This window comes from Pomacea canaliculata, linkage group LG3 (assembly GCF_003073045.1).
Source record: "Pomacea canaliculata isolate SZHN2017 linkage group LG3, ASM307304v1, whole genome shotgun sequence".
Taxonomy (NCBI): Eukaryota; Metazoa; Mollusca; class Gastropoda; order Architaenioglossa; family Ampullariidae; genus Pomacea; species Pomacea canaliculata.
In genome coordinates this window covers 8060524-8083823 of record NC_037592.1, presented here as the reverse complement: position 1 = coordinate 8083823, position 23300 = coordinate 8060524, and the positions used below count along the sequence as shown (strand labels likewise).

General features: G+C 41.1%; 1 protein-coding gene across 1 annotated transcript in view; it reads right to left on the bottom strand.

Moving 5' to 3' along the window:
• Positions 1–2374: 2374 nt before the first annotated feature.
• Positions 2375–23300, bottom strand: part of LOC112559755 (soluble guanylate cyclase 88E-like) — an 87957-nt gene continuing 67031 nt past the window's right edge. Inside the window, 6 exon segments of the mRNA XM_025231142.1 lie at positions 2375–7052; positions 8519–8608; positions 8912–9021; positions 13075–13234; positions 14017–14163; positions 22575–22721. Of these exon segments, the coding sequence (XP_025086927.1) occupies positions 6150–7052; positions 8519–8608; positions 8912–9021; positions 13075–13234; positions 14017–14163; positions 22575–22721 (1557 nt within the window). The 3' untranslated portion in view covers positions 2375–6149.

The following is a 23300-nucleotide window of genomic DNA, read 5'->3' as shown; positions in this document are numbered from 1 at the left end:
AAAGGACACTTTAATGCATACTCTGTAATTGAGGTAAATGGTGGAGGATAAAAAGTGACCACCAGGTACATAAAGTATTTTATTTTTACAACCAGTAATGAACAGGCAGCAACCATCGACAATATGTAAAACGATCTGACAGCGAACATCCAAGGGAGTGTACTCCACAAGCCTACTCTTTTCAAGATGGTTGTAGTAATCTCCCTTGGATTACATTTTACTCGCGAAGACTAGATAATATTTTATTTTTATATAATTTGTGTGTGTGTGTTTTGAAACAATCGAAGACGTACACTTTAAAGTGCCATCATGTATAATAATCTATGCAAGAAAGAAGCAAAAACATTGATCACATTAATGGTACATTTTGTAGAGAAGGGTGAATTTAGCCTTCACGCTTCAAAGCGTATGCAGAACTTCGTGAACCTTTTTTTTAAATTTTCTTTCACATAATGCCTTTTAGAACATGATCAGAGTGCTTTGCTCAAGATTCTTACTTCTACAAACTACAACTAATCGGGTAGAATATAAACTTGCTACACTTTAAATCCAGTTGTTTACGCATGAGAAGTTAAAGCTTGAGTCCTTTGCCTACTCTGAGTAAAGAATTAGATGTCACTTATGTTAAACATTGTAATAATAACACCGATAATAATACACAAGTATTTGTAATATCATTCCATGGGAACTGTAAATAACATTGCACACTTAAATATATATAAAGACTTTTTAAAACTACCAACGCAGAACAGTTAGGTTGTAATTTGAAGCAGTTCCCCGTAAGAAACAAGACTATAAGAATATCGAATATCTCCACTCAAGCGAAAACCTCATAGATGAACCTTTCTTTGGGCAGGGAAAGGGTAATTTCAAACAACAGAATGGAATCGGCAAGGATCGTGACAGAAACACAACTTCACACTTTGTGATGACAATTTCTTCTGTTTGTGTCCCAGGCCGTATCATCCACCTTCCTGTAGCATCGTTTAGGACATAGGTGTAAGGTTCATTAGCTTAGCCAGTCAGATACACTGACACGGACATCAGTTGGGACCAGTTGTCCATCCCTCTTCCAGCTCCATATCCTGAACGTGAAGACATTGTTGCGTGTCCTGGGCTCGTAGTTATGAAGTAGAGATAATATTATCTTAGGTTATCTACATATCCGGCATGGTCATGTACCTGGCACACGCAGAAGGCTGGCTAATAATTCAAAGGTCCCCTGTCTTGCGCACGGTCCACAGTTGTGGGCTTTCTAGAGTTGAAGGTCTTGAGCAGAAGCAAAGAAAACCTGTGGTTACTGATGTACATCTGATTTATAACTACGGGTCCTGGAAGTTTCACTGGACGGTAGACACTACAAGCAGTGAGATCGCTATATCAAACAAATGTGTGTAAACATACTATATTACTGTTATGTACGTAATGCAGCAGAGGTGCAGCCCAGTTAACTATTATAATGGCTCATCCAGATATCTAATCGGATGTAAATCTCGAATCGGCGAGTTTTCTAGTCACGTGCATTTAGAGTGTTTCAGACAACCTAATCATGCCCGTCGTCGAATATTAAAGTGGTTTTTTTTTAATATTAGAAGATAAATTTATCCTGATTAGTGTTTTTATCGGTGAATACTGTGATGAAAATAACATTCGGCTTTGAGGTCTGCACGTGTCAGGGTGAAAATAATTGGAGTGCAGGTCATTTGGCAGCAGTAGGTTGGGTTAGTGACATCACTATTGTCAGTCCCCAATCGTCAGGTTATAAATGTAAAAGACAGAGGTTTGCCAAGAGGATCTAGAGGGGAGAATACAGGGGGAAATTATAAATGGCAGACAGAAGAGAAAGGAGAGAACACACTTAAGAGTCGACAGGCAAGTCATTCAGCGAATCTAGAGAACAGAGAAAGATTGAGTTGGTGGTGATACCGCCCACACCCAACCAGACCTAAGAAAGGGGCAGATGATGATGAAGATAAATATTCGTTCTAAAGAAACAGGTGGCTTTCAAAAGAAAATTGTCTTTGTTTTTAAAAAGAGAAGATTGTAAGACATTAACGTTATCCAGAAGTGTTGCTGCAACCATGTGAAAAAAGAGTGTTGACAGCTAGAAGATGTTTACTAAACAGAAATGAAAATCTTAACCAGATCTTGCACCACCGATGCTGCTTCTGTCAAACATGCAGATTTTTAAAACTGTTTTTCAATGATCGTTTTGGATAACGGCAAATCCCATAATTACATCATTCCCCACTTCCACACACACACAGACTTGCGCATGCGTGCTTGGTATTTAATGGTGAACGCCAAGAAAACAATCGCAGGAAAGTGTGTTTAAAAAAAGGCAGCAGAAAATGAAAGACGCATTAAAATAAAATGAATTTGATAAATATAATTATCAAGAATTATCGGGTTATCTTGCACATGACTATCACTTCCAACTGATCATGAAAGTTTTAATGTAAGTAGTCTAGAAAAGGTCAATATCTTTGACATAAACACATCATTTACAATTTTTCTGCAACGGGCATTACCGCCGAAAATAAAATAGCAGAAACATCTATCTAACTGAAATATAAAATTTATGACCATCTTTTGTCATTAATCAGCACAGTTTATAAACGCACCAAGTTTTAAATTTGAGCATAATCAACCTGGAAACTGAGGGGTTGGACAAACCTACCATGATTTTTGTTTAAAATCAAGAAGTTAAACCTTCATCATTTTGAGTAAGACAACCATGGTAAGGGAGGAAAATGACTTCTCACACGACTGGTCACATTACTGCAAACCCACTTCCAGAACACACACACACACTATTTGTTCAAAGTCTGATGGCGCCAATTACACAAGTGCCAGTTTATTAAAGAAGACTTTGTATTTCTTTTGAAGAAGTCCTGCTATCTGTAAACAACCTGAAGTGTAGCTTCGGTGTTTTCGGATCATGCTGTTGCCATGTTCTAATTAAAAACAGAATAAATAGCCCCACCAAAAAGAATCAGTCATCACCTACAGTCTGCAAATGAGTAGCAGAAAATTAATCTTCGAGGCATCTGTGGAGCCCAGGAGGAAACAGTTCTATCAAGCAGCATCTTGTTAAGCTGCTGATGTTGGAAAGTCTGATAAATTGTAAATCTTGATATGCAAGTCTCGTTCTGAGAGCTTTTTCAAAACAGTTGTAGTATGAAGGGTGATGAACAAGGTTTACGCGCAATCCCGTTAATGGAGCAAAATTTGAGAACAGTTAATTTGGCGAGCCGTTATTTTATCCTGCAAAGCATGTAATAAATGTCTGGAACATGGAACAAGTATTCTCAATCTGTATCGAGGTAACGAAACTATAGCTTTGTCAAACAGTATATCTGCATTCACTCTTAGCAAAATGGCAATAACAAAAATCCACCCAACATCCAGAAGTTTTGACTTTTTTTCTTGCAAGTTTAGCATGACATTTATGTTTCGCTTGAAAATACTTATTATTATTCGATCAACGCAAACTAGTAGAAAGCATACAGCATGGATCAAAACACAGGTTTTTTTAAAAATTTTGTTTGCATTTTTCAGAAGTATGATATGGGGAAATGACAATCAGTGCTCTGTTAATGTAAGACACTTGAAGAACTAATAATAATAAGTAGAAGAAGAAATAAAAACACAAACAAACCCAGAAATGAGGCACATTTGCTGTATCGCAGTTAAGGCAAAAATGGACTTTGATTCTGCAGGTCAAGGTTCATACCAGTTTGAATCAACAATTTTTGCAAATGTTACAGGAAGCAGAACCAGAGAACACTGTAGTGTTACATGTATTAACATGTAAATCCCAGTACACCTTCAATCTTATGTTACCTGCACACTTCAACACATTCTGCATCAGGCATGCCAATACCACACTGTATGAGACCCTCCCATCTGCTTCTCTCTTTAACAATTCAGTTTTTTTTTTGAAGGCAGACTTACATGAGTTGATACTTAGGGTCGAGTTTCAATGTATTCAAGTAATGAGGCTTTTGCATAAACGAAAAAAGAAGTATAAATTAAATTAAAGAAATGTTCTAATTGCTAGAAGCAGGTGAGATGCTCATGAAACTGATTTAAGCCCCAGCTTTCAGATAAAAGGAATTTTGTGGCTTAAAGATTCTATAAACAGAACAGTAGTCTTCATAACCCATTCTACTTTTAGCAGACCAGAATTCACAACAAATGTTGCTTTTACAGTTGGCAGTCATCAGAATTAAAAAAAATTTACAGCCAGGTTTTGTTTGTGCTGTATCTAAAGTACAATGAACTGTACAGTTAGAAAGATACCCTTTGTATCTGTGGCCCTGGGTTCTTTGTCCATCCTCTTCCAGGAATTCAGAGGCCTGTGAACTGTTTGTACTGCCGCAGAACTCAGGTAGAAGTTTGTTGGGATTCTTATGAGCCTTGGCTGATGCCTCACGACTCAGCAGGTCCTGCAGTGAGTGACCACGAAGTTCATATCACATATTATACACATCACATTTCTTCCTGGAAAAATATTCTCGAGAATTTTATTGATTGATTCAATAAGTTGACTGATTGTTGATTGATAGATTGATGAATTAAAGAAAAGTTCAGATTTTGGATCACTCAGATGGCTTGGAACAAACTATGCCAACACGACATTGGGGACTGAATTGTTTCATCCTGCATTCGATCACAACACTGACATCACTTCCGGTCATAATCACACAACTGCCTTTTATTATGATATCAACAACAACATAAAGTACTTCTCTGTTGTAATGATGGTATTGGCAAGTCAAGTTTATTGTTATTACAATAGCAGGTTTTTTGTTGCAACAGCGATGTAAAAATAAAATCCCATCATTGTTCTTGCAACAAAGTTCTGCTCCCAGTTCCTGAACCAGGACATGTCTACCTTGTCTCAAGAACACCTGTTACTGAGGAACGAAGGCCTCTTGCAGCAGTGCCATTGCTTCTGATCGTCATGTTGTCGTCTCTAAAAACAATGACAGTGTGGCATCATGGATTCTTCAATGTGTTTTGTCCACTTTTGTGACTTTTGCTCTGGCACTACCCTGCTTCTAACATTTGCCGAGTGGATCCTGCTCACATGTTCTGACATGTTTTTTCTTTTTAAGGAAAGTTAGCATCGCACTCCATACTAGTGGATCATTACCTGTGAGTGATACACCTGGGAGAAATTCCTCAGATAAGAGCATCACATCGGTCGAATGAAAAAAAATCCACTTCAAGTTAAGGCGGGACCCTGCAGATCTTTATGTGTAAATAAAGTACTTTCTGAGGCCTATCTGGCAACTTTCGCAAAGAAGTCTAGCCCATCGTTCACAAGTAGTTAATTAAGTTTCACTCAGTCCTACAGCCCAAGATAATGAACGCCTGCTGGTTCATTGTTCATATTTGCACAAACAGAAATGATTGGGGGGGGGCAAAGGTTAAGTGTTTCAGAACTAGACCAGGAGTACTTAATAATAATATTTTGTGGTTGAGTACTTTAGTGGTGCTAGAGTTTTTCATCGTATTGAAGCCAGGTGATGTAACACTTGTGAACTTTCTCAATTTCACGATTTGTCACCCCATGACTCTCTTATTTTCCCCTCTTCCTACCCACCACACCCTCTCCTGCAGGTCTGGATCTGGGAACTCCATGGCGACGACTCAGCCATGTGAAGCCATGCGGTCACTAACAGGCCTTCCTGTGACCGGTGCCTAAATTCACGAATATGTAACTCGATCGTTACAAGACTTCTGCTCAACTCGAGCAACCCAGGAATTGACTATAAATAATTATGATTGTCTGTTTAGGGACTAAGTGTTTTTTACAGGTTTTAAAACGACTTCAGTGGATATATGGTGTGAGTTCAGAGGTCAAACAACAGCAGCATCGCTACGTCACGGCGCTGGATCTCATTTCTCATTGGACACTTCACAGACATGGACAAGACATCAGCACCATCTTTGTGTGTTCTGACACCACAGAGAATCGAACTGCTCCGGTTCTGTCACCACAGAGAATCGAACTGCGCCTGTTCTGACACCACAGAGAATCGAACTGCGCCTGTTCTGTCACGTTCTGCAATGTTTATTATTTTTCAGTTTGTGGAAATCACTAGAAATAATGGGTAGCGGAAGGTACAGGGCTGATGCTAAACTATCAAACATGTTTTGCTGCGGGCTTTCTCTGGATGGTCCTGCTTACGACTACCTGAAATCGTCTCAGGTTGCGACTTGGCGGCTGGTTTGATAACAACGTTGGCTTTTCGAGCTCCGTTGACCGGTCCTTTGCCACTGTCCAGGTCTTTGATTGGATAGATGCGTTCCTGCGCCTGCGAGCTGGCAGGCTGAGCTTTGTCGTTGTTGTTGAGCACGGCGTTGCTGTTGCAGTTGGTGGAGGGCGCAGGAACCGTTGGCGGAGCTGTCGGTGATGTGGTGGTTGTCACCGCTATCGACGTCGTCTGCTGCTTCTGGTGCAGGCCTTGCAGCCCCGCGCTGACCTTGTGCTTGTGGAGGTGATTGAGATGTTGTTGCTGCGGTTGTTGTTGTTGGGAAACCTCTCCGTGGACCTCCCCAGCTGAGGGTTTCTGGGAGGCCACGTCAGCGGTCAGTTGGGGTGGCACAGCTTGCATCGGCTTGACCATGGCGCTGCCAACGCTGTTTCCCCCGTACGGCGCAGACGATGAAGTGACGATCGACGACGAGGGCAATAACTTAGAGTTGTCCCCTCCGGTCCCGTACACGGTACCCGAAGCCTTGCTGCCCTTCCGAGACTCCACCCCGCCGACGCTGCCGAGGACTTTGCTGGGGGAGAAATGGGTGGTTGCCACGGGAGACATGCGCGGGGTGGAGTCGGCGTGCAGGTCGTCGAAGGAGACGGGGGAGTAGACGGGGCGGTGCGGACACATGTTGGCGGTGGCGGCGTCCGAGTCGCGGCGCTCGCGGGCATGCTGCAGACGCTCCTGCTCCATCAGCTGCACGAAGGGGCAGCCTGGCTGGTGGCTGGGGTCGTCGTCACGACCGGTCAGCCAGTAAGTCTTCATCGAACCCTTGCCCTGCGTGGTGGAGGGGGAAAACGAAAAGATTGAGAATGAGGTTTACAAGTTATTGTTCTATTATGATGTTGTAGTAACAAAACAACAACAACAACAACAACAGCACACTGTAATAATAACAATAACAACAAACAACAAACAAACCGAACCAGTTGCCGACAGGGTGGAAACAAGTGCCAGGATGACATAAGCCAGAGAGGACAAGCTCTGGAGATTTCTAAAACACGGATTCTCAATTACGCCTCAATCATGGTTGTCGTTTTTGGATTTGCTCTTTGGACCAGCAGAAAATCGAACACATGACCACACCACATCACCACACCACCACACCAAGAACCCTTCGCGTCTACCCAACAAAGAATTATCTAGGAGGACAAGGGGCAGAGTTCTCTGCCTTGCCACAGAGTGATTGCGCCTGAACATTTCTTCCTGCTGAGGTAACGGGCAAGGAAACAGTTTCAGCGATTTTGTAAGGATACAGTCACCTCAGCCCAGGGTACGTCTGTGTGAAGTATTCGACAACATCCTGGGTGTGGTGCCGACCTCTCTTACACACAGAGGTTGAAGAGAATGAACGATGAACGGCAGCCAGAAGTGTAATATGGAAGAGAAGGGAGTGGGAAGGGGAGATAAGACTGTGGACAGGAAAAGGGATTTTTCCTCGCACAGGCAAATGCGTGCACGGGAAATCGGTAGTAATCCGTGTTTCTTAAAAACAAACAAAGAAAACACATCAGATTTTGTCACCACATCCATTTCAGACTCAACTGGGGATAAGGCAAGAGGAGCAACTAAAAAATAAATTGTTTTTATACTATAATCAACAACTGGAGCTTGGTAGGGTTAAAAAATCTTATTTGAATCAATGAAACATTATCTTAAAAAGAAAGTGAGCGAAACTGATTATAAAAAAAAACTGCCGGTCATGGCTTCTCCATTTAAAAAAAACGGTAAACAACTCTGCAGTTGATGTTTTTTGTGTTGTTTTTTTTTTAATCAAAGGGAGAGAATAGATCAAGGCGCCAATAGCGTTATGCAATTCCAGTTATCTCTCTCCTTATAGACGAGATTTTCAAGTAACCGATTTCGTCAGTCGGTCTGCTCGGAGGCAATCAAAGCTTCGTGGAGTTGCAATAAATTTGCTTCCTGGACAGACGTGAGGCGAGGAAAATGAAGCAAGTGATACGCCACGTGCCTCGAGGACCTTTGACCTTTGAACGTGTAGGTACAAAGAAATGGCGGGGGAGGTAGAGGCGCCGATGGTGTGAGTGAGGGCCGTGACGATGACCTGGTGATTACCTTCATTGTCACTCTTCAAGATCCTACTTGGAGTATCGTTCACTAATTGTGCTGAAAATGTAAGCTCATACACACATATATATATCTCAGAAGAATAAAAAAAAATAAGAAGTAGGAATAAAAAACAGAAAGACGACAGAGAATGGACATTTCTAAAAGTGATGTACCTTGACTTCGATCTCCCCGCGGTACTCCACCTTGTATGGATACAAACGCAGTTCCTCCCTGGTGGTCTCACTAATGTGGATTTTCATTGCCTGCACATATACATCATTGTACAGCTATAAAACAATTGCAAAACTAAAACATAATTCAATCTAAGTAATATGCTGAATCTGATCTTAGACCTAGGCTAACGATAATAAACTAATTCAAAAAGGAAGAAGAAAAAATCCAGACATAATTGGAATCCTCACAAAAACAGCACAGAGATGTATCGTTGTTTTAGCAGGTACAGTAACTGCTGGATAAATGGAATTATTTGTTTGTGACAGTTCAGAAATTTGAGCGAAGTGATTTTTTTAACACAAAAGAGAGATGAACTCTGATGGCGGTCATACCTCTCCGTTGGTCTCCATTCTGGAAGCTGTGTTGACTGTATCCCCAAACAAACAGTAGCGAGGCATCTTGATTCCTACTACACCGGCTACTGCCGTCCCTGTGTGGATTCCTGCATAATCAATAATCAATCATCATCAATCATCATCAATCAATCAATCCATCTCGGTAATGGTCACAGTTACCTGTAAAGATATGGACACAAGAACCGCTTCTAGACATCAAATGTCGAATATCAAGATATTAGAAATGTTACTTTGTGGAGGGAAATAATTTGAGATCACAGTGATTGAAGCTTCGTCATTACATTCAAGTATCGCATCATCTCGCTGCTGCGAGATTTGGGTGAGAGGTTGGAGGGAGGAAAACAGGGGAGGAAGACGAACGTAGAAGGGAAGAGAACAGACCGACTCCAATGTTAATTACAGAAGAACGTGAGTTTCAGACATTTAAACAAATATTTTCCTTCTCTGTCTTCGTGACCATGTTCTATTCCTGGTAGGATGTATATAAGTGTGTTGGTATGTGTTGTGCGGAACTCTCGCAGTCCCATTCCCAGTTCGTACCGAAGTGCAGAAATGGGAGATGGTCGAGATTTCCCAGGGCAGCTGTAAAGGAAGGAAGGAAGGAAATTTGTTGTTATTTTGTTGCGTGAAAGACTTTCCTTCTGTGGCGAGCCGCGCATTCATTGGTCGTTTATTACCTTGTGACACAGCACGCACTTCCGCCAAGTACCCGCACTGGTGCTCATTATACCACAGTCCACCCGGACCTTTGCAGCTTGGCTGATGATGTGAGTCTTTCCACCAACGAACATGGATGTTAATATGAAAGGTGTGTTAGTTGTTTGATTGGAGGCGAAGATAGGGACACAGTGTAGTGGTGGAGGGATGCCTGAAGAAAACATTGTGGATGGCGGAGGCGCACGTTTTAGGGAAAAATGTTGGGGTGGAGGGTAGTGGTGGTGAGGAGGATTTTGCACTCGCAGAAAACAGAAAAAAAGAAGAGAGAGATTCTGCTGGTAGCGATCCTCATCCAAATCTCCAGCAAAAAGCTGTGATGTATAGTCGGACAGGTTGGTCCCGTCAGGGCACGTGCAGCACGCAGCCACCCACACCCCACACCCATAAAGCACACAGCACGTGCGTGGGGGAGACCAGACATTCCTCTGTCACATCAGACCGGACCGTCAGTCTGTTGCTGTCTGTAATAAAACTGCGGACCAGCCACACAGACCGAGGTGTACCGGTGGCACAGGCAGGGCGTGAAGCGGCACAAGAATGAAATCCCTTGGAGTACAAGGCGACTGACAGAGAGGATGGATGGTGCGATGCTTTCATTAAGTCATTTGCCAGCAGCCTCGTTCGCAAAGTGTTCTGGGAGTTCTCCCTCCCAGCAGGTGGGTCTCGAAAACCTGTCACTGTGTTCAACGTTCGGGCAGCTAGAGATGGCAGGCCGCACAGGTGTAAGAGGTTAAATATTACATTTGTCAATTGACTTGTTAAAATTACTTTCATGCGCATATAATGCTTATCATCATCATCATCATCATCATCATCATCATCATCATCATCATCATCATCATTTGCCATCCAGATATTGTTAAAAAAAAGCTTTAGTTTCAACATTTAAATAAAATATTATATAAGTGATCATGAACAACTCAACATCTCCCTTTATGTTTTTGGATAAATCTCTATGTATTTCTGAACTGAGGGGAAAAATTGAAAAGTTTGTTTAAGAAGAAAAATTGGAAGAAATAACTAGATAATCACAAATAATCCAATAATGGCTGAGGGAATCATCAATGCTTATTGTAGAGTGAAACAATCTACAGCCTCCATAAAAACTGTGTTCTAAAAGTTTCGTCGTTAGAAACGGTTGATAACAACAATGGTTTTCACTCTTGATTGCTCTGGAAGCGCTCCTTCTGACTTTCAGCACACCTTCCTGCATTGAGCATCATCCTGGGTTGAGATTTCGTCTCCAAGAAGTACATTCTCTCTTGATGTGACATCTTCAGACGATCAGGGGTTTCCTTCGGGTATTACCAGCTCCTTCTTCTTCATCATCCATTTTCTCCATACAGCAGCCTTAGAACGAGGCACTTTCTCATCACATCCACCAACCGCACCAAGCAGCTTTGCTCTTGCTCAACCAGTTAAACACATTGTCCACGAAACACTGTCATCGACGTTTTTAACCATTGATGATACAAAGGGAAACAAAATTACAAAGAAAAAAATCAATGACATGAGGACTGGAAATTTAAATTTTTCATGTTTTTTTTTTTTTAAATTCAATACCCAGTCGCAGCTACACCGGGTGAAAGTCACAAAAAGTTGCAAGAAAAGGCAGCGGAGCCACCATCGACCAGAAATCCGATGCCTGTGGTTGACAATATTGTTCCAGGACCGGTGCCACGCTGTTGGAAATGAAAGCGATGGTGAAGAGAGCCTGGGTTTAATGGCAGGTGGCTATGTTTAGCTGCAGTCAGTGTTAGCGGATGCGCACTTAAGTGAACACACGGCTGTCGTGCGGCGAAAGTTGCCGCAAAGGGACGCAAGCAATATCGCAGTTGTCTCGTTAGCTCCCTTTGAAAATTGTCTAAACGAAGGGGGAGGGAAAAAAAGGGAGAAAAATTACAAAAACAGTGAAATTGTGCAGACGACAGTTGTTGATTGCTGCTCCACATTTTTTGTGTTCTGTAGTGTGGTATTACAGAGATTCCTCAGGAAGATTACCGAGATGAGATTATAATTTGCAAGAAAATTAAAAAGTGAAATATTAACTAAAAATTGCAAGATAATATTCTTTTCTTTTCATGTTCAGAAGCAACGACAGACCAGGAAATATTTATACAAAGCTCCTTAAAACGAAATCGATTGAGACATTTTTGGGAGTTTTTTTTTTTTCTCTCTTTCTTTTTCTTTAGAGAATGTTTTGAAAAAGGTTGGCTGGAAATTGTTGAAATCAGAAAAATTTTTTTTTCGTCAGCGATTTATTTGAAATATGTACATTGCTCCATGTGGTTTCAGCCTGCTGGTAGAGACGATAGGACGAGGGTGGTTGGAAGAGAACTTGGGTACTCCCTCCCTCGTTACCTTCCCTCAAACTCCTCCAGTTGGCAGTTGGACGTGGCGCTCGTGTGGAATGTACAGACCCTATAACCATCAACATGAGACTTACGAGCTTTACTTCTCAACAGAAGTGGCGAGGGCATTGCTCGTTTGACCTTTCCGTCAAGATAAAGCCGGCAGTTTCTCTTGTTGTCTTCATCCTCAGAACAGCAGATCCTTCAAAGCGCGTACTTCGCAAGGTTTCTTTCTTCCAAAAGGTTTCTCGTCTGTCCAATAGGAGCAAGAAGGTCACTAAACCAGAGTCCATTGTCAAGAAAAGACCACGTGATGCTCTTGTGACTGAATGACCCTTGCCTACAGCCGGGTTAAGGCTGTATGGAGTGGCCAATATCGGTAAGTGGGCCTCGGTACAGTAAAGACAGAATATTCTGTAAGACTTCCCAGCGACCATCCTATGGATTCTTCGCGAACCTCTGTCTCATGTTTATTTGTTTGCGCCGTCAACGTCTGAGATTGTTTGGGATTGTTGTCTCATAACTGTGACAAAGGCTAAGCTTTTGCATATTTCACAGATGCCCGCATACACACACATACACACACATAAAAGCTTTGTTTATGTTTGTTGCGTGGTCTTCCTGAGGAATATTCATGCAAGTCCTTACCTCCAGTAGCTGGAGTTAAAGAGTGTAAACCATCACATCCAAGAAAAACAAATGACAGAAAAGAAAACAGAGGAGATAGAAAATAATGGTTATTTACTACGACAAGTCTAAAGTGTTTTACGGAGTTGTTTATTGCCTCATTCCAGAAGACAGAAGGATCAAGTTGGATCGACTGGAAAAGAAGTGATGACAGAGTAAAAGACAGACAGCGTACAGGAGTTCAAAGAGAAGTTGAAAACTGATTACAGGAAACGGATTACTAATGAATAAGTGAGAAGGTTTTTGAGTGTGTCTATGCGTGCGAATGTGCGCACAGACTAATAAAAGAAACCGCACACAGGTGAGAGAGTACCAGCTTTTTTTTCTTTTGACAGAAGGTGAATTCACCGGCTCACCGATTCCTGGTGTCATTAGAGTACTTACCCACGCGGATCTTCATGCTGTCTTGAGGGGTGGACGGGTCTTTGAGTTGGTGCATGGCCTCCAGCATGTCCAGCGCCATGTTGCACATGCTCAGCGCGTGAAAGCGAGTCACCGTTGGAGCTCCAGCCACGGCCATGTACGCGTCCCCGATGGTTTCTACCTGTCATGTTGATAAAAAGATCCTTTTCTGCCATTTTACATTCAATCATCACTTAAATTTGCTTTATTGTTCATAGATCATTAAAACGCGGAAACGAACACAGTTTATGCACTCGATACAACAGAGCGGACAAACGTGCTAACGTACATCACGATTTGCTAAACAAGAATAAGAACAGTTCTTAAAAGACAAAGCTGCAAAAACCTTTAACCTCTGGAAAGAATATGAAAAGGTTACATCCTGATATTTCGATCGCTCGTGGACTTGCACATCAGAAGACGACCGTCTTAACATGCTTTTGTTTCTTATGAATTTTTCTTTAATTATTCAGTACAATCTAATTTGTCATGTTGACATCTCTCATCTATTTTCCTTCTGACATTGCATGTCCATCCTGTTTACTACGAAGATCGACAACATGACTAGCTTTTTGTGTGGACTAAAACACTGCATTTTAGATGAAACACAGATGCGCAATATTTTTTCATTGGCTTAGTAGGACAGGAAAGTATATACCTGATTTCTGTAATATTTAAAATACTTGATGAACAAGACTTTAAAAAATAATAACAGAGAGAAAGAAATTGAGGTTTTGAATCTCGGTTAGTGTTAAAGCACTGTTAGGTTCAAGACTGAAGGAAAAGTTCGCCGACTGGGTCAGTAGTCATTAAGCAAGGGTAACCACTACCCCTGGGGCAAAGTGGAGACAAACAAGGAAAAGCTTCTTGTCTCCAAGCGGTGTGCAGGCCCTTGCAAGACAGAGGGCGAGGGATGACACGTACCTTGTACACATCGTGCTTCTCACTCAGTTTGTCGAACTCCGTGTACATGGCGTTCAGCATGGACACCACCTCCATCGGAGTGATGCGGCTGCAGATGGTGGTGAAGCCGACGACGTCGCTGAAGAGGATGGTCACGCTCTCGAACACCTGCACACGTTGTTACCATACTTTAATTTTATTTTTTCTTTCGAAAGCTAAAGACATCGTTGCTCAAACAACATTGTATTTAAGAGTGGTTTGTTGACAACTAATTTCATTTATTTTAAATGCTGACTCATTCTTTTTCAGTAAAACAACCAAAGCCAACAGATGTCCACAACCGTCTCGCAGAAACTGTTGTGACGCGAATAAGGTCTTCACAAGACCCAAACCTCAATTGAATGGGAGGGACTCGATTATTTCCGGATATTGAATAACATCTATAAAAAGAAACAAATCAGAGGGAGCAGTGTGTCACGCCAGTTCATACGAGTCAAGCAAGACAAGACAATGCAGTTCATCTTTTTTCAATTTTTTTCTTACTTCAGAAACACAATTAAGACATTGGGGAAGTAACTCTACATTCAGCTCACACTGGCAAGAGAGACAACTTGCAAGGCTGGGAGGTTACTCTGGTCATGCAGGAAGTGTTTCCCGCTGAACCAGGGCGCGCAGCACTGCCGCCTTCCATGTCAATAAAGTAGTCACTTCCTGTCTTTACGTGTAAAGAGAGCGCCACACAAGGGAGTTATGTCCCTTATAGCAGCTCTTCTTATCCAAGTACACGATGTTACGATGTTTACGATGGCTTGGGGGTAGGGCGGGAGGAAATCCGTATCTGGGAATCACTACATAAGCTGCTTATAAAGTCAACACGTTCATGGATTGCTTCCAATTGAAGACATCCAATGACTTGCAATCAGTGCACTAAGGCAAGAGTTCTTCTGTCTCCTGTCACAACTAGTCTGACATTATCATAGTTTCATGGAAAAAACAGGGCTTTAGCTCCTTTCTAGTTGTCCTTAATATACTAAACTTCGTGAGAAATACAAACCTGAATTGTTCATCTTTAAGTTAGTTCTGGCATTCAGCAGGATTCAGCATTCCGGCATTCATTTGATCTTTCGTTCGTTCGGTTTTTTTTTTTTTTTTTTTGTCTTGTTTTGTTTTTTGTTTTTTTGTAGTTTTTAAAATTTTTTGTCATTTGATTATTTATTTGTTTATTTTTCTATCATTTATTTGTAATTTTTTCGTTTTTTTTTAATTGTTTGTTCTTTTGTCTGTTTGCTCTTTTTTTGCTCTTTTGTTCTCTCTTTTCCTTCACTAGTTCGTTGAGTTTACTCTCTTTTTTCTGCTTCCATGTGCCAAGTAGAGGTGTACCATGTGATCAGCACCATCTAAAGCAAGTCTGCTTTCGTTGACGTACTATCGCTCCGCAGTGCATCATGGGATAGCTGGAACTTCAAAGAGCAATGCGACACTCAAAAGCCGTGGAAGTCCCGGAGTCATGGTCACAGTGGTTTTGCAGACGAGAAAATGGTTACCGATCGGTAGGAAACGAACCATTTCCTCATAATGAGCCTGCGTAATAGAGGCAGACGGCTTGCCACCCTGGTCAGGTTAGCAGGCGAAAACAAGGAATTCATCATGGGTAACCGATCTTTCCTCCCTGCGCCCCAGAGTAACGGAAAAAAACGACGTTTCTTAACCCCTGGGATTTACACGGGGCTTTCACTGTTCTCAGTGGCTAGAAATTTTGACTGCCGTTGAGAAGGGAAAAAAGAAGGAGGCACAATGTAATACGCTTGAGACTATGTTCCGCGTATACATCAAACGAGTTTCTAATTGCTTTTGCGCGTTCAAACGGAAGGTGAATGACCGCAGACGGGGTGAGTAGCCGGGCGAAGAAGAGGGTAGCACCAAAGTACTAATCCTCTTTTTGATGGAAATACTTCTGAATACCACCCGATCTAATTGCTCTTGGTGGCTTTCGAGCCAGTGGGAGCCTAGTATTGACAGAACTGACTTCGTGACAGGACGAAACCTGTTTCTGACAATGAAAAAAGTTCATAATAATATCATAACACATTGGGTATCTAAAAAAAAATGACTGGAAAAAAAACCCGCTACAAGACCTTATTGTGTCTGTGGATGTTGATTGGTGTTCTATGGTTGGTTCAAAAAAGAACCTTTTAAACTTTCTGGGATTAAAAGGAGTTGGATTTGCCAAAGTCTAAAAATAGAAATGTCGAGGAGACGAATTTTTAACGAATTATTGCATAAACGTATTTCGTTTTGGCTGTTCTATAAATGTCCTGCACATCCCTCGACAAAACTCCATAAAATAAAGCTGTGTTTGTCACTATGGTAACAAATAATCGCAAAATTTTTGCATTACGTGATTGCAAGGCATAACATGACAAGAAATGTACTAGTAGACTTGCATTAGGGATCTTTCTAACTTTCAGAACTTATTATATTTCCCCATCACCCACAATTAACATGGTCTTCAACCACACACTTCAATTATTTGTAGTAGCAGTCAACAAATTCCAGGGTCTGGGTGGGGGAGGAATAACAGAATAAACTTTCTAATGTCAAGGCTATATTGTATTGTTAAAATTTCCTGTATTTTTTTTTTTTTTTCTACATTCTCATTTTCGGTCGTTTCTGTTTTATTTTTGTACAGATTGGTAGATATCTCATGTATACGGACAATCTAGGTTTTGTTTGTTTACCGTCGTGCAATAACCTGCTTAGACACATGCAACAGCTGCAGTACATGCAGCACATGCAAAGAGTCGCCGACATGTGAGTGACCTCATGACCTCGCCCCTCTCCCCCACTCCACCACCTCCACACAATATGGCGCCCACCTGACAAGTGTGGTATCCCACACCTTCTCTACTTCTGCTCTCCTTTTCACGTTGCTTGGCTTCCCTCTGAGGCCATCGGTAGGTCAAGATACCCCAGACTTGCCATTAGTCACCGAGTGGAAAAACAATTATCAGAACACAGATTGTCACAATGTCACACACACACATACCTGCAAGCATATAATGGCCAAATTCACACACACACACACATTTTCTCTCTCACACACACAGACACGCACAACACCTCTAATGGCCTGTAATATGGTCACGTAGACCATGCTCCTGGTGATGAGTGCAGTTCACTGTGAAGCTGGACTGGAAACCCGCATACAAAAAGCGAGAGTCAGCAGACGGTCTCTAGGGACAAGTAAACACCGATTGGGCATCATTAACCCTCGGGGAACTCTTCCACATTTCAAAGTATCGTCCACACTTGGGCGTCTGACCCCGTGATTAGGCAGACAGTGAAATTAATAGTTAAACGCACGAGCCCCATGGAACTTTGCTGACGGCAGAAAATGTGGAGCTGTTGCCGCCCTGTGATTTGTTTAAGCAGACGACAACCAGACCGCCAGCAGATGTAGTAAATTCTTGCAAAACGGGTTCAGATGCTGTAAATCGCAATGGTGAAGGAAGATAAACATGAATTTGACGAATTGATCACCTGATAATTCTAAAATGTTGCAATCGGACCCAAACAGAATTTTATAGCTTTCTGAAAAAGAAGATAAGGGAGTGGAAAGAGAAGGTCGGTGACACTTCAATCATTTGACTCACTAGTGAGAACTGGAATTCATGTTAAGTATTTTCTGAAGAACTGAAGAGATCAGAGACCTCCTCCCGTAGATAAAAGATTCCTCTATGTGCACAAACAAACAAACAAACAAACAAACAAACAAACAAACAAACAAACAAGCAAACAAACAAACAAAAAAACAAACACTTCCTCCTGTTGCATTCTTCCCTCCTTCATGGTTCAGACTGAACCTGTGGGTATGTAAGCGTGGAGAAGAGACAAATAGCCAAACACTCCATTAGCTCCTAATAGGTAGACGACACCCGCAACGCCAATAACTCAAGTTTTAACCCACTTTTCAAACCGAGGCTCTGTAGTAATCACTTGAAAGTAGAATCAGGAGATACAATGCAGTTCCTCGTGGACTGTGAGAGAATCAATGAGAGTGCTTTGAACTTTTGCAAAGAACATCGGTTTTAGAATGTTCTCGAAAGGAAAGGTCAGTCGTTTATCGGTTGACAGTTGGAGTGGACGTGCACCTGATCAACTTCTTGAAATGATTGCAAACTGAAAAAATTTTAAGACAACCTACTTTGCAAATGGCGGAGTCCCGATGAAGTCTTTTGGAAAGTCAAAGCAGGGGTAGAGAAAAATGACAATGAAATACTTTAGAGTGGCTGTCTCAATATTCCGCTAATCTCCACTTTAAAAAACAATCTCAGGCAGGACATGATTGCTGCCTCTGAACCTTCAGGTTTGTCTTTACAGTTTTGTCGTGAGCCCCCCATTCAAACATAAAATATTCTACTATAGTTAATTAGCTAATAACATATAAAATTTTAGTATTAATTAATTGAGTGGGATAAAAAAATTTTCGAGACATTCTGATTATCGTAATTCTCTTGACAAATTATTGAAAATGTTTTAACAAATTTTGGAATATTTGCTAGTCCTGCATTCCTTGGGTGAAAAAAAAAAATATTGCATTCAATACACAATGGAAATATATACATGTGAAAAAAACAGATATGGAGATTAAAAATAATATTTTGATAATGATTATTAAATGGGATAAAAATATTATTGTGGTCTTTATAGACCTCTATAACCCATAAAGATCACATTTCCCCAGTACTGTATTCCAAGAAGCTAGCTCAAGTATCACAAAAATGTCAATGGCTACTTTTTTCTGGAAAGAAGATGATGTTTCGTCCATATAAGTATTTTTTATTTCATAAGAATTTTTTTTGTGTCTGACTCCCTCGTTTGATTCATGGCAAATTCAGCTGGATTTCACCGAGCAGCTGGAGTTGCTGTCATTTTGCCGCAGGAGGAAAGGATGTAAATGGCTTCTGTCGGTGAACATCGACTGTTCTTGTGGGTTTTACATTAGTCTCGCCTACACACTTTCTGGCAGAGACCTCGTCTGTTTTCCTTAACTAGAGAGTATGCCTACTTTAAAAACAAAATTAAATACAGAGGTATACCAGGCGAAGGGGCTGAAATTGTGTTTCTGTCCCCCTGGTACATCCACCACAAAGGTATGGTAATAATTTACATCATCGTACTAATAAGTTGCCCATCATCGATTATTTCCTCTTATCGCCGACATCAGTAAAGGAAAGGGATGCTGTGCAGACACTGAAATGAGATAAAGTTGTGCGAGGTCAGGACTGACCCACAAGGCCAGGAGCATTATTAATCTGATTTCCTTGAGAATGTCGTCTGGAATGACATTTTATTTACCCAACGTGAAGCAGCTGGATAATCTGACTTTGCATTCTACTTAATGTCACTCTGATGTGAGCCTTGAGGATAGGGGCGTCTCCAGCTTTTTTCCGAGGTCGAGAATAAGGCCAGGAAAATCACAAGACACGTGTTTTGCTCGATATTAGGGAAATTTCACTTCGCATTTTTCCGCATATTTTCGTGGGTATGATGATTGTTTGTGCATGATTTTGCGTGTGCTGTTATCATCATCATCATCATCATCATCATCATCATCATCCATCATTCATCAAAGGTATTATTAATACAAAACGCAGGAGATAATAAGGAAGAAGAGCACGAAAAAGACAGAAGATAAAAAAGAACAGTAACAACAAAAGCAAATACGAAGATAAAAAAACATGAAGATTAGTAGCAATAGCAAGAAGTACAAAAATTTTAAAAATAAAAAAACAACAAGAACATAAATTACATAAACATAAACAACAAAAAACAAAAATTAAAAACTAAACAAAAGCTAAAAACAAAAAAATGATACCTATAAGAAAAAAGAAGAAGTATAGCTAAAAACAAAACCAAACACTATAGCTAAAAACAAGAGCAAAAAACTACTTAATAATAAAAACAGAAAAACAATAAGTAAAAAAATAGTTACAAGAAGAGTAATAGCAGGAACGATACGTGCAACCAAAACAAAACAAAAACTAAAGCATAAAAACAACAAAACGAGAACAAAAACAATTAAAAGAACAAAAAGACAAAAAACTTAATCAACAAAAATAACAAAAAAAAACCTGAAACTAAAAAACAAGTATTGTAAGAAGTAATACAAAAGCAATACAAAAAACAACAACAAAAGAACTAAAAAGAAACAAAAAACAAAACAACAACAGAAGTAGTTTTTAAGAAAACAAAGGATACGTTGACCTAACCGACTTGCCAACTGCGATGTTTCATAATCCTAATTCGTACTGTTTTATATCAAGCAGCCAAAGAATTATCATCATGGGCGCAAGGGGCGCAATCCCGTGACAAGGCCCAGCACTCTGCCACACTTGCTGACAGACCGACAGAGTAGCGCCTCCTGTGTGGGAGACTTGCTCGCCTTATCAGTGACTGTCTGGCATCTGTTTTCATAATAAACCTCGGGGGTGCGCCTGGCAGCCCGTGGCGATAACACTTCACGCCAGTGGGACGAACCACCGAGGTGCTGTGCTTCCATCACACGAAGACCCAAACCCCGAATAAACTTTTTATTTGTTTTTTTCCAAGGAGGCCATCATCTTGCCCGCAGTGTGAGCTCGCCAAAACTCACAAGAAACTCGACTCGCCATTGTTGGAAGACAATAAGCCATTCACAGGCCTTCGGCATGCGAGCTGAGATCGTTTCGTGTATCTGCACGTGCACTGCACAAGGGAACTGATAACTTCTGTCAGAACAGAAAGAAATAAAATGCTTTTTTATCTCAGGATTTAAAATGCTGTAAAATTCTATTGTCAAAGAACGTTTGATCAGCAGAAGAAACTCAGCCATGCATATGCACGTGCCAGGTCCTGCTCAGGCCACTAAAGATCTTACTTTTACAACAAGGTCTGAGTCTTGATACTATTTTTTTTTCTTATGAAAATTCTCGTGGGATGCTGAGTCCCTGCGGATGTACACTAGATAATATCCATGGAAAGTCGCTGCGGACCAGAAGCTAAGCTGCGACTTTCAGGACTAGATGCACTTATGTGGAAATGAACAGGCTGGCAAAACAGACATGACAACAAAAGGAATAACCTAGACATCTCTGGTATTGAAAGCATTTGCAGGGTTTGGTCTGTAAGGCCAGCAAATGCAACATGTCGGTGAGGTGGGAGTGCCCAGTAGGTCAGTGGTAAGTGAATGAGTCTCCAGTTCATTGAGGATGCCACTCAGGGCTTCGATCTCGACTCTGGATAGTCCACGCTAGACAGTTTGTATTAGATAGTTCGTATGAACACAATCCACACTGAACAGTTCACAGAAAGCAAAACATTAGTTCTGGAAAAGAAAATCCTATGTGAAGGAGAATACTTCAAATCTAGACAATACACACTGGATGTGATAGGACGATTAAGATTCCTTGCCAATAATGCTGGGTGTAAATAAAACTAAAGTTTGTCTGGTGTTCATCTCATTTAAAGATCACTGGAGAAACGGGAGAAAATGTCGGAAAGGAAAGGCATCCGAGAAATGAAACTGCGATTCACAGATCGACTAGACTCATTTCGACAGTTATTCTCAAATGTCACCTGGGGCATAAAAAAAGGCAGAAGCATTAAATGAAAGTTACAGCAGCAACAAAACGACTGCACATCCACTTTAATGAGTGCGCCATGCCAATTAAAAAAATAAAACCTGAATAAAATAACTAAGCCAGTAAGACAAACATAAAAACATTTCTGTGAGCACAACACAACTCCTGCGCTATCCACAAACATAAGATACAACCTTATCAGAGTTATGCGCACTTTTTTGCTTATTTAAATAACATGGTGCCATATTTTTTTGGAACTAGAAGGGGAAGTAATCCAAGGGAGATAAATTTTAAAACAAGAAAAGACGGCTCATATCTTTCGGAGATTAAGGTGTTGTTTCTCAGCGAGTCTGATGCCAGAAAGCGAGCAAATTATCGCAAAAAAGTGTGGAGAATTTGATACAAAAAAAGTTTGCGAACTTTCTAGATCCCCGAGGTCGCATTGCTGTGTGGCTTGTCCATGGTGATGCATGTGGTCGCTCCGTGCGCTCACCCACTGCATGCCGCAGTTCACACGAAGAAAGATTTTTGATCGAGTTTTAAAACTATTTGAATTTTACGATGAAAGAAAATACAGAAAGGTAACACGTTGAGAAGAAGACAAAGAAGAGAAAGAAGGAAGAAGTCCAGCAAGAAAAACAAGAAGAAGAAGAGAACGAACGAACAACAACAACAACGACATCAACAACAAGAAAAATAACAACGAACAAAAATAAGAAGAAAACGAACGAGAACAACTACAAAGGAAGAGAAAAGTAGAGACAATAAACGAATAGAGGAAAATTACGACGATGACAAATATGAAAATAACGGTGATGGTGGTGACGACGAGAAGAAGAAGATGATGATGATGATGATGATGATGATTGATTGACGACGACGACGACGACGATTGATGATGATGATGATTGATTGACGACGATGATGATGATGATGATGATGACTCCCTGCACCTACCTCACACGTGCTAACAGAAGGTTCGCCGCGCCGCAGGCGGTCCGCCACTGGCTTGGGGATCATCTGGTACAGCAGGGCGTCTGTCCGTCTCATTTCCGAGTCCAGTTTTTTCATGCTTTCTTCTAGCAGACGACTCTTCTCCTGCTCCTATTCAGCAAGTAAAACACACAACAGATATGAACCGGGCTTCATGAATGCTCACATGCCCTTCTCCCCTGAATAAAAGTGGCCTTTAAATTGCAAAATGGCGAACCGGACATTACGGAAATGAATGGAAAAAAAAACATTCAACGACCAAATCTATTTACATGTTTTTTTTTCTATGTATTTTGGACTTTAAAAACAATTTTAATGACACACACAGAAGAAGATGAATGTGTTCGACATGAATCAATCCTACTAATTTTGTATCAACACTCCAACGGCTATTAAGTGCTAGAAATTATTTTCTTTCATTTTCTAGCGAATATATATTAGAGGGACAAGGTGTATCATGGCCACCTTACAGCGACAGTTCATCGATTATTAGGTCAAGGCTACAGCCATCTTGTATCAAATGTAATCTGATGGAGGTAATAAACAGGACCTCCGTTTCTAATGTTTTCTTTGTAATTTCTCTCTCACCACTGGCATTGCTCTCATCATCTGACCACTAGTCGTATGAAATACAGATGACAGAGCCATCAGTGCTGCGTGGTGACCCATCGTCATCCACGGTTGATGACG